At 38.2% G+C, this 15,569-nt stretch overlaps 11 protein-coding genes across 11 annotated transcripts; 4 read left to right on the top strand and 7 right to left on the bottom strand. All coding sequences in view use genetic code 12, as the record gives it.

Annotated features, from left to right (window-relative positions):
• Window positions 1-109: 109 nt before the first annotated feature.
• Window positions 110-1,216, top strand: KGF56_002778 (polyubiquitin-binding protein; the record flags this gene model as incomplete). Its single annotated transcript, XM_049324043.1, has 1 exon — window positions 110-1,216. The coding sequence occupies one exon, from the start codon at window positions 110-112 to the stop codon at window positions 1,214-1,216; it is 1,107 nt and encodes a 368-aa protein (XP_049180126.1).
• Window positions 1,217-1,323: 107 nt separating this feature from the next.
• Window positions 1,324-1,965, bottom strand: HPT1 (hypoxanthine phosphoribosyltransferase; the record flags this gene model as incomplete). The annotated part of the gene is made up of 1 exon (XM_049324042.1): window positions 1,324-1,965. The coding sequence occupies one exon, from the start codon at window positions 1,963-1,965 to the stop codon at window positions 1,324-1,326; it is 642 nt and encodes a 213-aa protein (XP_049180125.1).
• Window positions 1,966-2,410: 445 nt separating this feature from the next.
• On the bottom strand, window positions 2,411-3,649 carry KGF56_002776 (uncharacterized protein; the record flags this gene model as incomplete). Its single annotated transcript, XM_049324041.1, has 1 exon — window positions 2,411-3,649. The coding sequence occupies one exon, from the start codon at window positions 3,647-3,649 to the stop codon at window positions 2,411-2,413; it is 1,239 nt and encodes a 412-aa protein (XP_049180124.1).
• A 1,382-nt stretch (window positions 3,650-5,031) lies between these two features.
• On the top strand, window positions 5,032-7,740 carry LHS1 (Hsp70 family chaperone; the record flags this gene model as incomplete). Its single annotated transcript, XM_049324040.1, has 1 exon — window positions 5,032-7,740. One exon carries the CDS (start codon window positions 5,032-5,034, stop codon window positions 7,738-7,740), a length of 2,709 nt encoding a protein of 902 aa, XP_049180123.1.
• A 191-nt stretch (window positions 7,741-7,931) lies between these two features.
• Window positions 7,932-9,785, top strand: KGF56_002774 (uncharacterized protein; the record flags this gene model as incomplete). Its single annotated transcript, XM_049324039.1, has 1 exon — window positions 7,932-9,785. The coding sequence occupies one exon, from the start codon at window positions 7,932-7,934 to the stop codon at window positions 9,783-9,785; it is 1,854 nt and encodes a 617-aa protein (XP_049180122.1).
• Window positions 9,786-9,884: 99 nt separating this feature from the next.
• On the bottom strand, window positions 9,885-10,844 carry BUB2 (Bub2p; the record flags this gene model as incomplete). Its single annotated transcript, XM_049324037.1, has 1 exon — window positions 9,885-10,844. The coding sequence occupies one exon, from the start codon at window positions 10,842-10,844 to the stop codon at window positions 9,885-9,887; it is 960 nt and encodes a 319-aa protein (XP_049180121.1).
• Window positions 10,845-11,307: 463 nt separating this feature from the next.
• KGF56_002772 (uncharacterized protein) lies at window positions 11,308-11,601 on the top strand (the record flags this gene model as incomplete). Its single annotated transcript, XM_049324036.1, has 1 exon — window positions 11,308-11,601. The coding sequence occupies one exon, from the start codon at window positions 11,308-11,310 to the stop codon at window positions 11,599-11,601; it is 294 nt and encodes a 97-aa protein (XP_049180120.1).
• A 116-nt stretch (window positions 11,602-11,717) lies between these two features.
• On the bottom strand, window positions 11,718-12,173 carry NCB2 (negative cofactor 2 transcription regulator complex subunit; the record flags this gene model as incomplete). Its single annotated transcript, XM_049324035.1, has 1 exon — window positions 11,718-12,173. The coding sequence occupies one exon, from the start codon at window positions 12,171-12,173 to the stop codon at window positions 11,718-11,720; it is 456 nt and encodes a 151-aa protein (XP_049180119.1).
• A 285-nt stretch (window positions 12,174-12,458) lies between these two features.
• On the bottom strand, window positions 12,459-13,508 carry KGF56_002770 (putative hydrolase; the record flags this gene model as incomplete). The annotated part of the gene is made up of 1 exon (XM_049324034.1): window positions 12,459-13,508. The coding sequence occupies one exon, from the start codon at window positions 13,506-13,508 to the stop codon at window positions 12,459-12,461; it is 1,050 nt and encodes a 349-aa protein (XP_049180118.1).
• Window positions 13,509-13,617: 109 nt separating this feature from the next.
• SGT2 (Sgt2p) lies at window positions 13,618-14,685 on the bottom strand (the record flags this gene model as incomplete). The annotated part of the gene is made up of 1 exon (XM_049324033.1): window positions 13,618-14,685. The coding sequence occupies one exon, from the start codon at window positions 14,683-14,685 to the stop codon at window positions 13,618-13,620; it is 1,068 nt and encodes a 355-aa protein (XP_049180117.1).
• Window positions 14,686-15,101: 416 nt separating this feature from the next.
• On the bottom strand, window positions 15,102-15,569 carry KGF56_002768 (uncharacterized protein; the record flags this gene model as incomplete). The annotated part of the gene is made up of 1 exon (XM_049324032.1): window positions 15,102-15,481. A coding segment is annotated over one exon (380 nt), but the record flags the coding sequence as incomplete, so codon positions are not given.

Genomic DNA, 15,569 nt, shown 5'->3' with positions numbered 1-15,569 from the left:
AAGAATTCAAGTAACTGGGATTTACTTGATTTGATTCTAGTAATTGATTTGATTGCTTTGGTAAGTTTGGATTGATTGATCTGTTACCAACAAGTACAAAGGAAGTTGAATGTTTTCCAACTTTGGATCCTCCATGTTTGGGGGTGGCATTCCCAGTTTTGGGATGCCTATGAACAATAAGTTTGAAGAATATTTCCGATGTTATCCCATAGCCATGATGTCAGATATGATTCGTAAGGATGATGCAAACTACGGAGGCAAAATCTTTCTTCCGCCATCGGCTTTGAACAAATTGACTATGCTACATATAAGATATCCCATGTTGTTTGAGCTCACGAATGAGCAAGGGAATTTAACTACGCATAGTGGTGTTTTGGAGTTTACGTCTGAAGAAGGAAGGTGCTATATACCGCAATGGATGATGAACACTTTACAACTACAGCCTGGAGGGTTGATAAAAATCAGCAACTGTGATTTGCCATTGGGTAAATTTGTCAAGATTGAGCCCCAAAGCGTTGATTTCTTGGACATCACTGATCCAAAAGCTGTATTGGAAAATGTTTTGAGAAAATTCTCAACACTTAGTGTCAATGATGTGATTGAAGTGAATTATAACGATAGCATATATGGTATAAAAGTATTAGAGGTGAAACCTGACAGTACTAATCGTGGTATTTGTGTTGTGGAGACTGATTTGGAAACCGATTTTGCCCCACCTGTAGGGTATGTTGAGCCCGAATTTACCCCAAAAAGCACAACTTCTTCAAGTCAGCAGCAGCAGCAGCAGTCTATAAATTCGACCAGTGTCAACCAGGGAGCAGGAGCTGCAACAATGGCAAAGTCTATAAATTATGCTCAAATCGTTAGCGATGCAGTAAATGGAGGCTCGAAATTTAGTGGATCAGGGCAGAAGTTATCAGGGAAAAAAATTGAAAATGATCGGTCCTCAAAGGTATACAAGGTGGATGATTTGGATTTAAACGCGCCTCCTGTGCCCTTGACGCTTCCAGAAAGTCAATTGTTTTTTGGGTTCCCGGTTGTGCTTCCTACCCAGGAAGAAATCAATGACGAGACAAAAGAACAAGCGAAAAGAGAGCAAGTGTTTATTGGGTCAGGTCAGTCGCTCCGACAAAGCAAAAAACGCAAAGACAAAAATACAAATCACCTTTCGTTGAAAAATCACGAAAGAAGTCCGGATGTAATAGAAATTGATTAAATTATTGTCAGCATTCTAAATTTTCTCCATCTCTCCCTCTTTTCCTCTTCCTTTCTCCCTCTTTTCCTCTTTTCCTCTTCCTTTCTCCCTCTTTACTTGTTTTTTATTTACTCTTTAGTTGTTGAAGGAAGAAAGACATCATTTCCTTGCTCTTCTGCCTTCTTCTGGTGGTACACAATATCAGTTGATTCCCAAGGATAAGCAATCCAACAATCGGGCACAGTTCTAGCAGCAAAATAGTTTCCCGTCTTCATAATATCATCTGGTAAATCTGCCTTTTTTGTCTTCTTTTTATCATGCAAGACAAATATACCAAATTTAGTATCCTTTGGATCAGCATTTTTAGCTTTTGCTTGCTCTTCAACATCTTTCTTCAATTCCGATACGGCATAATGTAAAGTGGTTCTAGTGTCATCCACTTCATCAATAATCAAAATATTCTTACCAACCAAATCAACTTTGGATTGATTATAATCAATCCATTGTGTTCTCACTACTTGAGTACCTGGTTTTTCCTCTATTCCGTCTGAATTCACCACTTCCTCATAAAGAGACAAGATAATTGCCATAATTCTTACATTGGGCTGACCGGGCTCTTTCAAGAATGAACGCAACATCCTAGCTGGAATGAACCCTCCACCACCAATAGCAATGATCAAGTCTGGGTTAAATTGTTTAATTTTGTCAGCAGATTCTTGACATAACTGGTGTATGTTGTTGTACGATATGTACATCTTATCGTCCGCCATTATTGCCTACCTTCTAAAAGTTAAATATACAGAGAGAGCTTATACAAGAAGTACCCCTGAAGAAGAGTTTCGGGAAATGAACTTGATATCTTATTCAATTGAAAAAAAAAAAAAGAAAAGAAAAACTTTGTTCTTTTGTGCTCTGCTCTCCAAGAAGCGATGAGATGTCAAAGGATTAGGACCCCCAAAATGGTATACCAAAGCGAGGAAAATCATACATAGGGAAATAGACTTTTTAAGGTCTAACTTGTATGAGTTGTTTGTAGAGCTCGAGATAGTAGTAGGTGGGTACTTGAAATCTGATTCAAGCAACACCTATCACCTCCAACATCCATGTCAAAAATTTCGCAGCCAAAAAAATTAAAGTTTAAAAGCACAAAGTGATTATTACTACTACTACTACTACAATATAAACTAAAAACAATGGCCGGGACAAAAAAGAGTATCAATCGGCAAAAGGTATATGTCTTCTCCATTGAATCAAGCTAGCAGCAATAACTTGTCTGTAAAAAGATTCTCTTCTATAACTAATGTCAAACTGATATTCTGTTCTCAAGACATCTGCAATTACTTTCCTAAATTTCCTACTGAATCCATTATACTCAAACTTATTCACAATCCATACAGTATAGTTGTTATTGAAAATATCTCCAAACAATACTTTCAATTGCAACAACATCTCTTCATTAACTTCATCGTTTAGTGCCAAATAATCGTTTGTAAAAGGCAATGTCGCGTGCATTTTATCAAATTGTAAAAGGAACAAGTTTCTTATATCCTGGTTTTTCGAACGTTCATGCAAGATTTCCATGTACTTGCAAAATTCCAACTCTTGCTGAACAGCGGTGGTCAATAGCAATTCAAACTGCTTCTTAATTCTGACGGGTAAGCTTTGTGATTGAGAAAGGATTCCAAATCCATTAATTTCCTTCGGACGGTATTGAACGGGGATATTGGGCAATTGTGTTAAAAACTCATCCAGGGACAAGGTGGATCCCAACTCCTCCGAGTCAGTGCTTTTTATTGTATCTGGGTGTATTCTACCCTGTATAAAGTCACTAGGATAAAGCCAAGACTTGATAGATGCAAGTAGAACCTTGCGGTTTAATCTCATGATTTTTCTAGATTCAGGGGAACAAGAAGAAGCATCAGAGTGCTGACTGCAAGCACTACCTCCACTGTGATAGCAATGCGAAGCCATTGATGTATTTTTTAAAGAAGGTTGCTCCTTAGTATTCAAGTTCAAGCCTTGAACCTTCTTTTTGGCCTGCTTTATATCAACCTCATCGACATTTTTGATGCGCGAACTAATTGATTGACCTGCAATGTGTTGGCATTTTTCGCCTTGAGGTTTAGCATCATTATTGGGCAATATCTTTGAGTTACTGTCCTCAGATTTCGTGTCCTCCGCAGCGCAATTGCTTGCACAATTGCCTTGTTGTTGTTGTTGTTGTTGTTGTTGTTGTTGTTTAGATGGAGGTGCATCCAGTAACGGGTCCTTTTCAACTAAAGTATCCTGAGTACCAACTTTTGCTGGATCATAAGTAGCTGCTTGTGGTGTCTTGGTATCCAATGAAAATTCATCAACAGCTAGCTTTGTTTGATGTTGAATCTTGCTCAATTTTTCCCCCGTGGAGAATGTTTCGTCCTTGCTAATACTCTGTTCAGTAATAATATTTGACATCTTTTCTTGCCACAAGACTTTTTTTTTTTCCTGGTAGTTTTCTTTTGTTCCAAAAGATCAGGAAAGAAACATTTTGTTATCCTCTTTCATTTACCCCTATTTATACCACTTTGTTCTCAATTGGTATAACAAAATACCGTTTTAATTTGACCAAAGGACGTTGTGAAGAGGGAAGAAGAAATCTTTTTTTGCAGCTATTGAGATCGCGCGCTACCTCACATAACAAGTTTTCAAGGCATCACTAACAAAACTCAAATTTTGTTACGCTTTGTTAAAAAAAGTGAGTAAGTGAAAAAAGAGAGTGAAAAATGGAAGAGGAAGAAGAGTCTTGGTGAAACCCACATCCAGGTGTTCCAAAAGCATCCAAGAAAGTTCACTCCAAACTCTATCTACTTCCTCTTCGCCTGGTGTCGCACTTCTGGCCTCCGCGCCAACAAAAAATCAGTAATATTTTTTAAATGAATTACTGCTTTTGGTAAAAGAATTTGGAACCATTGACATTTTGTTTAGTGGTGTACGACATTATCATAATGTAACTTTAAAAACCCCGTAGTTGGCTAAAACGTAATGTACAACAACAACCAAGTGTTGCCCCACTAGGGAGCGAAGCGAGCTAATGGAGTTGGAGATAATGTTGCAAGTGTTGCCCCACTAGGGAGCGAAGCGAGCTAATGGAGTTGGAGATAATGTTGCAAGTGTTGCCCCACTAGGGAGCGAAGCGAGCTAATGGAGTTGGAGATAATGTTGCAAGTGTTGCCCCACTAGGGAGCGAAGCGAGCTAATGGAGTTGGAGATAATGTTGCAAGTGTTGCCCCACTAGGGAGCGAAGCGAGCTAATGGAGTTGGAGATAATGTTGCAAGTGCTGCCCCACTAGGGAGCGAAGTGAGCTAATGGAGTTGGAGATAGTGTTGCAAGTGCTGCCCCACTAGGGAGCGAAGCGAGCTAATGGAGTTGGAGATAGTGTTGCAAGTGTTGCTCCACTAGCTCGCCTCGATCCCTAGTGGGTATGGAGCTTCTCTAAAAGAAGAAACTTTTCAGTTTATTTTGTCAAAACAATTAAGCTTTCCCTTGTTGAAAAACAATGAAACACATTGTGTAGTTTTTCAGGCCTCCCCCACGACTTTCTTGCCGCAAATCGAGTAAGGAAAACGACATAACGACATTTACTTAGCGCTGAAACACAGGCAAAGAGAAGAAATCTGATACGTAAGCACCACCAGCGAAAAAATCAATACTGGATAATAGTTTTTCACTTTATTAAACATCAAACAAGAGGAGTAGAAAAATACAAGAAAGGTTTTGGCTAAGGACAAGCAGGTTTTGCTAAGGACAATTAGATTTGGTTTTTATCTAATCTAGGCTTATTTTCACAAAAGAAACGATGGTGTTGAGAACTAAAAGTGTTGTTCTTTGCCTCTGGCTAGCCGCATTGGCAATCGCTGCTATTGTAGGTGTTGATTTTGGCACACAATTTACCAAGAGTTTCTTACTTGCACCAGGTGTCCCTTATGAAATAATACTCACGGATCAGGGTAGTAGAAAGGAGAGTTCAGGCGCTCGTCTACAGTTGGACAATCTTGACCTTGACCTTGACAATTTCGAGTCGATATATGAATCTCAAATGATCCCATTTGCTATGCAGCTCAATGATATAAAAGCTCGTGCTTTGCAAAACACCGGTAATAAGGTCAGCCCGGTGATCGATATTGCTGTTAGTATCCCTGCATATAGTTCACAAGCTATGAGGCAGCTTTACTTGGATTCTATGAGCTTGGCTAACGTCTCAAGTGTTTTGGGATTAGTTGAAGATGGTACTGCTGTAGCGCTCAATTTTGTTAACAATAGGGAGTTTGAAAATGAAGAAAAAAAGTACTATTTAGTCTATGATGCTGGCGCAGGCCCCACTGTAGCGACTTTGTTCTCAGTGAAACAAGTCAATGGACAAAAGGTTTTGGAAACTGAAAGTATGGGATATGATGAATCTTTGGGAGGAAGAATATTGACAAATTCGGTGTACGAGATTATATTGGAAAAACTCTTGAATCATTTTCAATTGGATACAATCTCGGAAAAGGCTTCGGCAAGGTTGCTTGAGGTTGCAGAGAAGGCAAAGATCATTTTATCTGCAAACACCGAGTACAGGACTATAGTGGAAACCATTGTTGGCGATGAAGATTTCAGAGTGCACGTTACAAGACAGGAATTTGAGGATATAAATTCTGATTTGATGCAATGCATAACCTTACCAGTTTTGGATGCATTAAAGAAAAGCGGTAAACACGTGGATGATCTTGAAGCGGTAATTTTAAACGGTGGTTCTACAAGGATTCCATTTGTTCAAAAACACATCTCGCTTCTTTTGGGCGAAGACAAAATCTCCAAATCAGTCAACACTGACGAAAGTTGTGCTTTGGGAACTACACAGAGAGGATTGCTATTAAAATTAAAGACTTCTAAGGACGTGAAACTTATCGATAAAGTATATCACAATTTTGAAATCAGTATCAATGATGCCGATGAACTGGTTTTTATTTTTAAAGAAGGTTCTGTTGCAGGAAACAGCACAACTGTAACACTAAATGCTACTGATGACTTTTCAATCAACTTGTACGAAGATGGCTCCCTTATCAAATCTTATGAAATAAGTGCCATTGATACAGCAATAAGTTGCGGATCCAATAAAAAAGAAATATTAGCGACATTTGAGTTGGACGAGAATAAAATGTTTGATTTAGTTCGGATTGAGGCTCAATGTCAAAAGAAGAAGAAGAAGAAGAGGTCATTTTTCAAAGATATGTTGAAGGAAGATGAAGAAGCTGAAGTAGTTGAGGGAGAGACTGAAGGAGAGGGCGAGGCAGAGGCAGAGGCAGAGGGTAAGGCAGAGGCAGAGGGTAAGGCGGAGGCAGAGGGTAAGGCGGAGGCAGAGGAAAAGAGAGAAGGCCTCAATGCTACTAGTACTGACAACAAAGCCAAACCAAAAAAACGGAAGGTGAATTTGGCTTCCATTCCGATCCCAACTGCAAAGTATCCACATTTCAAACCAATTAACAGAACAACCAAAAAATCGTTACTTGACAAGATTGCACATTTGAATAAGTTGGAGGAAGAAAAATTGAAATGGCAAGAGGCAAGTAACAAATTGGAGAGCATGTTGTATGAGCTTCGAGAGTTTATTGAAACTAACGAGGAGAAATTGCTTGAGGAATTATCTCAAGAACAGTTGAATGAATACTTTTCCTTTGTTGGTGATTTAATTGAATGGTTAGACTTTGAAAGTGACGATGCAACAATTCTGGACTTGGAGGCCAGAATAAGTGAGGTTACTGAGAAAGACACGGAGGTAAAGAAATACATTAAAATGTTATCGGTTGATTTATCCAGGAAAGGTATGGAGAAGCTATATGAGGATGGTACCAATTTGATTATGACTATTCAAACGGGTATGTTGCAGTTTGGCGATCAAGTTTCTGAAATGAGGAAAAAATATGAAGCTGCCAATTTTGATTTTGAAAAGGAGAATAACCGAATCAAATCAAAATTGATTGACCAAGACGATCATATAATGTCGTTTGATAGGAACTTGGAGGAATATAAAGAGTTAATGAGCAAGATTGACGAGTTGAACAAAATTCCTGATGAGGATTTTGACAAAATAGACAAGAAAGAGTTATTTGCCTTCCAGGATATGTTGGCCAAGGGGGTCAGCGAGATGTTACTTGATGTAGTGAAACTAGAGTCAACCCACAAGGAACGTATGACGTTGTTTGAAGAGCAATACGAGAAGTTACTTGCAAGAGAACAACAAAAGGCGTATAGAAAGAAATTGAGAGAAGCGGCTAAGGAGGCAGAGAATAAACAAAAGGAGACTGCAGCTGTGGAAGAAGAAGAGCTTGACTCGAGTCTGAAAGCAGATTCAGTTTCTTCAACCGAGTCGGCTAAAACTATTTTTTCAACCGAGTCAACTGAAACAATTGAACCAGCTTCAACTGAACCAACTTCAACTGAACCAGCTTCAACTGAAACAGCTTCAACTGAACCCTCCGCTTCTTCCACCTCGCCCTCAACTGAAATCTTGCATGACGAGTTGTGATATAGAGAACATGTACAGTATATATATATATTCGCATAGAAAGCATAAAAAGTAGACCCTTTAGTATATACATAAAAAATGCTTGTAGAAAATACAGAGAGAGAAAAACAAAAAAAAAAAGATGAGCAGGAAAGAGCTGGTAATTATGAAGTAGAAATCAAATTCACCATAACCATCGAAAGAGTTTCAGTATGTCGACAACTCCGCCTGCGAGAGAGCTTTCGAGGAAGAGGAACTTGGATGATACTAACGATGACCTATCAGCGAGGTCGGCTCGTTCAATAAGGTCAAGAGATCTGTCTTATAACACTTCGTACTGGGCATCAACAGGACAGCCGAATAGATCACACCACACCAATGGTGGACCACATTTTCACCATCAGAATCAGAGAGGGGGCTATGTGAATCAAGACAACGGGGCGTATTATAGGGATCGTGGTAGAGAGAGATACGTATCTGGAGGATCACAACAGTTTAGGCAAGGAGGACATCGTCGCAACGACAACTACGAAAGAGGTGGGTATAATGAAAGAGAAAGAGAAAGAGAAAGAGAAAGAGAAGGAGAAAGGGAGCGGTATCCACCACGAAGACAGGTATATGATAACAACCGGGCAGGATCCAACCATCATTTGCCGCCCCCTTTGAATGCTTCTGCTTCTAAAGCTGAGCCACCAGTGATGGAGAAAAAGACTAAACTGATGGTGGAGGATGAGATCAAGGAGTTGGAGGCGGTGTTGAAAAAACTTGAAAATGTGCCTTCAATAGATGATATCAAGGTTATTGACTCTAGATGGGGTATCAAACCTAAAGGGTTTGAGCAAGTAAGTGCACCAAGAGCCAAGTTGTCGGGATTATTTCCCTTACCAGGGTTCCCAAGACCAGTTGACTTTACAAAGTTGGAGGGTTTAATTAAAGACAGGCTAACAAACAGGAACGATATATTAAACGAAACTTCTAAAATCGATCCTGTAGATTCTCGTGTTGCTAAAACATTGATTATCAATAACATAGAAGAGATTAACTACTTGAAGATTGTTGAGTTTTTTAATGACTATTTGAAAATGATAGATTTTGAACAAGGCTCTACCAATAACATACACAGCAAAAGGAAGCTTAATGATGAAAAAACATTGATTATTGAATTCAACAACAGCGAATGTACAACTATAATATTTGCATTAAATGGAACTCAATTATTGTTCAATGCTTATAAGCGAGATGACGTCTCCAGGAAAGAAGTGAATGAAAAGTTTAAGTTACAGATTAGTCGACCTAAAGAATATGTTGTCCAGGATGAAGGATTAAACAACAACAACAATAATAATAATAATAATAATAGTAGTAATAAGGAAAGGAAGGAAGAGGACGAAGAGGACGAAGAGGTGCTTGAAACAGTTTCGGAAAACCCACGAAAGATATCATTAGTCATTGCTTCTAGTGCTACTTCAGATTACGTAAGGGAAGAACTTGTGAAAAATATAGCACCTCTACGAGGTATGCGCTATTATAGGCAAAAGGGAACAAAGGAGCCTCTTGGTTTGGTATTTGTTGAATTCAAAAGGGAAGTGGAGGATGTTTTGAGTAAGCTCAAAAACTTACCATTTGTGGAGAACGCCTCGTTTGCTTGTCTTGGCAGTGCTACTCCAATCCAGCAAGGTACGATTGATTATTATACGTTGCCCAAGCTCGTTTGTAATGAAACAGTTCAACCTCATATCAAATCAAATGTGATACAACTAATTAATGTGCTATCGACGAAGGATTTACTCAATGATGGCGAAATTGCATTGATTGCTGAAGATGTAAGAGACGAAGCAAGTAAATACGGTAAGGTGGTTTCGATGAAGATACCAAGACCTGTGAATGATTTAGCACCAGGTTTCCAACATTTCAAAACGCCAGGTTTAGGAAAAATCTTTATTGAGTATCAGGAAAAAGAGTCTGCTTTTCAAGCAATAATGGAGCTTTCTGGAAGACTGTACAATGACAGAACAGTTTTGGCCACGTATTTTGATTGCGATGATTATAGAAAGGGTTTGCTATAGATAAAGTGTTTGCATAAAGTAACGTGTAATGCAAGTTTTCTCTCAATATATATATATATATATATTGATGTATGTATTTGTATTTGTAAAAGACGGGAGCTATATTGGATTTTCATTCAAGAATAACTTTAATTTACCTGGGACAGTCTTGTCGAATCCATGTCTCGCAATAAGTTCATACAATTTTTTCGGTAGTTCAGGAATAAAACTCAAGCTTAGTTTGATAATTTCGTTTTCTTCTAAATTGGGAAAACTTCTTAATATTTTCATTGGTTGTTGTGATTGAAGTATAGATGATCGACTAATGATCAATTGTGCCACTATGAACAATATATTCATATGAAATCCATAAGCGAATAAAAAATCCCACAATTTGAGCACGGCTTTTAGTGGAGGAGTACATGCGCTTAAGGTGAGGACTGATGGGAAAGCAAAGATTTCAGGTTTCAAGAATTTTGAATCTAGGAAATCACTCAAGACGGGGTCAATAATTTTCAAAACAACGTCAACCAAGCTCAACCCCGTGTGAACACCATCCAAATTGGGCGTTATATACAAGGGTATATGGACTGTAACCAATGTGTGAAGCAAAGCAAATGCTTGAGGTTCGCTTTTATGGCAACAATATGCAATAGGCGCAAGCAAAACGTTTAGACCTTGAACATAGCCAACTTTTGTGGTAATTCCAATACATGACAATATTCGAATAAGCAGGTCTTCTGAAACTTTTTGATGGAATTTTTGATCATTCATTAGTGTTCTAAAAGTATCATTTTTGATTTTAGTCAATAGTTCTGCTGAAATAGTTTGTTCCAGTTCAGCTAGCAAGCTCACATAATCCTTCGTTGGAAATGTCGGAGTTCGACTCAATATTGACCACACATAAGACCTATATGGACATTGGTCATAACCTTCAGGTATTGATAAGCCTTCGATTAAAATCGTATAACGGAGCTGCGACAAACTATTGTCGAGAAATAGCTGTGAGCAGCCAATAAATTGCTCTATAGAATCCTTCTTTCTTCCTTTTAGATGGTCATGTCTCTCTTGATGTTCCATTACCTCCCTTGATCTCTTGAAATAAAATTACAAGATTTGAATTTTTCAAAGATGGATTTAATATCTTGCTTGTTTATTCTTTTTCTCTTTTAGGCTTTTCGCAGCTAAAAAAAAAAAGAAGAAATCGTTTGGCGAGAAACAATCTTTACGTAGGGCGACACGTCGAGGCAGGTAAAGAAAAAAAAAAACAGGAGATTTCAGGGCGAGAACAAACTCGCTATGAATGTATCAACCAACAAACAAAGCAACAAAGCAATAAAACAATTATGTAATGAGACCCGTTTTTTTTTTCTATTATCTTTGGTATCAATATCACGTGACACTATTTTTTTTCTCATCCGCAAAGCGAAAAAAGAGACAAGGAAAAACCAGCAATATAGCTAAAATTGAATTGTAAGTAACAAGATTTGTGTAAATCTAAGGCAGGCAGGCACCCATCATTTCTTCACCTTTGTAGCATATCATGTTTGGTTTGGGAAAATTGTTATACGTTATTGTTTTGACGATTAATGGGATAGCGGTGCTAAGTGAAGATAGGTTTTTAAACAGGATTGGATGGGGCTCAACTACAGCATCATCAAATGTCAATGCCAATATACAGAATCAGTTTAACCAGTTCAATTCGGGTCTAGAGACAAGTGAAGGGTCTATAAAGACTAAGTTGATTAATCTAATAAGTGCTGTAAGGACTTTGATGCGGATACCATTAATAGCTGTTAACATTACGGTTATATTGTACGAGTTGATACTAGGTTAATAGGAGAAGGTGACAGAAAGAAAAGGGAAAAAGGGAAAAGGAAAAAGGAAAAAGGAGAGTAAGTAAGGGATAGATAAATCTATCATCGTTATCTTTGTACTTTGTATATTGCTGTGCTATTTTTCCTCTTGCTTTAAATCGTGCGTTGGCGAGCCCGACTGGCTCTGAAGACGATCCCTAGATTTCTTAAACAACTCTTCCTGTTGTCTCAAAAGCTCTTCTTCGCTCAATCCCGAGTTTTGAAACTTATTGTTCCGTTTCTCTTTTCCTTTCAACAACTCCTTTTGTTCTTTTAGTATCTTGTTTATTATTTCGAGATAATTGTTGAAATCTAGTTCTTCTAATGCCTTAACCACATGGTCTGATGCTATTGTTTTCTTTGCCTCTTTTTCTGCTATATCATTCAGCTGCGTAGAAAGCATCATTATAAACTCAATACTGCATTCTGTTATTGCTTCTCTTGCTTCTTTCGATATCGCAATATCTTTGGGTAAGATCTCAGCTATAATTTTCTGCACAGTTGCCCTTGGAAGGGATAAGTCTTCGGCACTCGATGTGGGATAATCCGACATTACAAACAGTGCACAATACGTCTAAATGGATAACGGAGTCAAACAATTATGATGATGACTTCTAACTAGATGTATCAGCGCGAAACAAGTAATTTGTTTTTTTTCTATTGCATTTTATTTAGGTGTAACTTTTTTATATTTTTTTTGCACTAAGAAAGAAATGTGATGAGTATAGGGGTGTGATAAGTAAGAAGTGTGATAAGTAAGAAGTGTGCTAAGTAAGAAGTGTGATGAGAATAGTAGTGTAATGTGTAAAGTATGATGTGTATAATGTGTAAATCAAAGCTATCTATCTTCTACGATTCTACGTACTTCTTCCTCCGACATCTTCATATCAGGTTGAATAAATCTCATCAAGAGATATACAAATTCGAAAGGCTTCTCTTGGGAAACCCAATGTCCACAATCCAACTCTTTAAATTGGATGTTTGTAAAATATTCATGAAATAAACCGAAATCTTTAGTTGTCACAAAGTCTGACTTTTTGCCATGAATAACCAAAACAGGATCTTCATATTTTTCAACTGACAAGTCTGGCCATTCCCCCATCGCGCCAATTACATCATTCTTCCAAAAATTCATTACTGGAATTTTAAACAATTCTTTAACCTTATTCTTGACATGGATGTTTGTAAGATCCTTACGGTTAATTAGCAAGTTGCTCATTACTAGTTCTCGAAGGTTCTTATCCTCGATGTATTGCTCAAGAAATTCGTCAATCTCTTTTATCTCGGTAACCCTTTCCACTTGACTTCTTTGCTTAAACTTAAACGCAATCTTTTCAGCTTCACACATACCCAATAAAGCATTGGTAAACTTATCTCCCAATGGCATTGACCGTGGAGAATTGTCAACAACAACCAACATCTCCACAAGTTGCGGGTATAGCAAGCTCACAAGCATAGCTACTTTAGCCCCCATCGAATGACCAACCAAAATACACAGTTCCCATTCCCGCTCCTTTATAAAATTATAAACATCATGAGCCATCTGCAAATATGTATGAGGAAGAACGTGAGGAGACTCTCCGTGATTACGCAAATCCACCGCATAAGCTGGCAGAAGAGTTATCTCGCTCAACTTACGTGCTACTTTGTTGAAACTCAACTTAGAGCCAAATAAACCATGAAGAAATAAAATTGGCGTTTTAGTTTCCACTGGTTTAACTTTATACGGTTTCAATTGTTTCCATGCAAGACTGATATTTTCTGCATATGGCAACTCCGGAATAGATTTAGTATCAAAGCTAGGCAGCCTGGCAACTCCTCTTATACATCGCCAACTTCTAACACATATTTGTACTCGAAAAACTGATTGAGGTAGTACCAACATCATCACAAGAGAAAGTTGAAAAAAAAAAAAAATAAATAAAAGCCTTTCACAAACCATTAATATTTCTCTCTCTCTTTTCTTTTTTACCTTCTCTATACTTAAAATTACATACTCATGACTCGTTATTGCCATCATTTTGGTTGCTACCGCTGTTACTGCTGTCGTTGTTGTTACCTCTACCGCCCATGAATTGGTTAAGCATTGGATTGTTCATTAAGTTTGATAAATCCGGTCCATTTGGTCCTCCTAATCCCATGGATTGAGCCATTGAACGAATTGCGGGATTATTAAGGATGTTTTGCATAGCTTCAGGATTCGACATCATCTGTTGAGCAGCCTGCATTAATTGTGGATTATTCATCAACTCTGCAAACGATGGCATTCCTGCTCCTCCTGCTCCTCCTGCTCCTCCTGCTCCACCAAACATTGAACTGAAATCTGGTAAACCTCCGGCACCGGCTGTATTAGCATCTGTTTCAGTACTACTTCTATCGGCTGTAGAGGATGTAGAGATTGAGTTTTCCAAATCACTCTCTACTCTCTTTTTAGCAGTTTCGTAGCCTTTTCTCATTGATTCTGTTTGATTGTCACCTTCAACATCTAAACCTTTTTGATATGCCTCCATAGCAGCTCTTGGATTGCCAAGAGCATACTCAGCTAACCCTAATCTTGAGTACGCTTTGGAAAAAGATGGATTCAATTCAATGGCCTTTTTGGCATCTTCGATTGCTTGCTGATGTTTATGGTCTGACGAATATGCTGCAGCTCGGTTCGAAAGATAAACAACGTTGGTTGGGTCTAAGCCGATAGCTTCGGTGTACTTGGCAATAGCAGCTGAATAGTTCTTCAGCGCCATTAATCTGTTTCCTTCAACTTTCAACTCATCTGCTTTAGCCTTGGTTTCTTCATCAACAATCACGGGAGAAGCCTCTGCTTCGTCTTTGGAAAAGAGGTCCAGGGGAACTCCCTTCAATATCTCAGATAAGGATTTACCTCCAAATTTCTCCTTAATAACCTTAGCATCATCATCTTTGCCAACTTCAAATGCATCAGCTATACAATCAATGGCAACATCCATAGAATCAGCATAGTCTTGAGCAATAGATTTCTCGGAGACAGCTTGTTTCAAGAATCCAATCACGGATAATGCAACGTCCTTGTTTGAAATAGTAGATGACATGGTACGGGGTAAAGTAGTGAAGTAGTGAAGTAGTGAAGGGAAATTGGATGTCGACCTGGTGGGAAGAAAAAAAAAAACGTGCGTCGATGTGTTGCGTCGAAATTGGCGGGCGCAGAATGTGGAGGCGACTTTTATACGAAAAATTTCGTCTCACTAAATTTCAATTTTTTTTGTTTTTGTTTTTTTTCTACTGATTTTTTATCAACATACGAGAACCTTCTAACGAAGGGGGGTTGTGAGTGAGAAGTATGACAAAGAGGAGGCAATCAACTTCTATAGGGTCAACCATCAGAAAAGAGATTTTTTTTTTTTTTTGTTTGCTTACCAAAACGAAATATAAGGTAACACCTTTTTTATTTATTCTTTTCTTTTTTTTTTTCTTGTTTGCTTCTTTCAATTGTTATCATCATTAAGGATCATAAGTTGTGTTGCTTAACATTGTATAACACTTTTCTCAATTCTATATCGCGCAGTTTCAAACTCTTAATTTCTTGACTAACAAACCTCTTTAAAGCAAAACTCAAAAATTGTCCTCTAAATTTCATGAAACTAGATATCTCAGTTGCAATGATTTCATGCAGCCATTTCAAGTCTATATTCAATTTCATAATCTGTTTCACCAAGTCGGCTTTAGCAACTACTAATTTCTTATATTTTGTTTTTTTATTTGATGCAACAAAGCTGAATAACCCATCATTTTCTTCAATGTGTACGTTATTGCAATCGTTTGTTTCAGTGATGGAAAAGGTTGAATTGTTGGTTTGTGTTTTCACAAGCCCATTTTCTTCTCTCTCGTCTAGATGAAGGGGGTGAGCTCCTCCTCCTGCTCCTCCTCCTGCTCCTCCTGCTCCTCCTCCTCCTCCTCCTCCTCCTCCTCCTCCTCC

Source organism: Candida oxycetoniae, assembly GCF_023343755.2.
Source record: "Candida oxycetoniae strain CBS 10844 chromosome Unknown scaffold27, whole genome shotgun sequence".
Taxonomy (NCBI): domain Eukaryota; kingdom Fungi; phylum Ascomycota; class Pichiomycetes; order Serinales; family Debaryomycetaceae; genus Lodderomyces; species Lodderomyces oxycetoniae.
The sequence above is the reverse complement of the archived record's forward strand: the minus strand, read 5'-3'. Positions and strand labels throughout refer to the sequence as shown.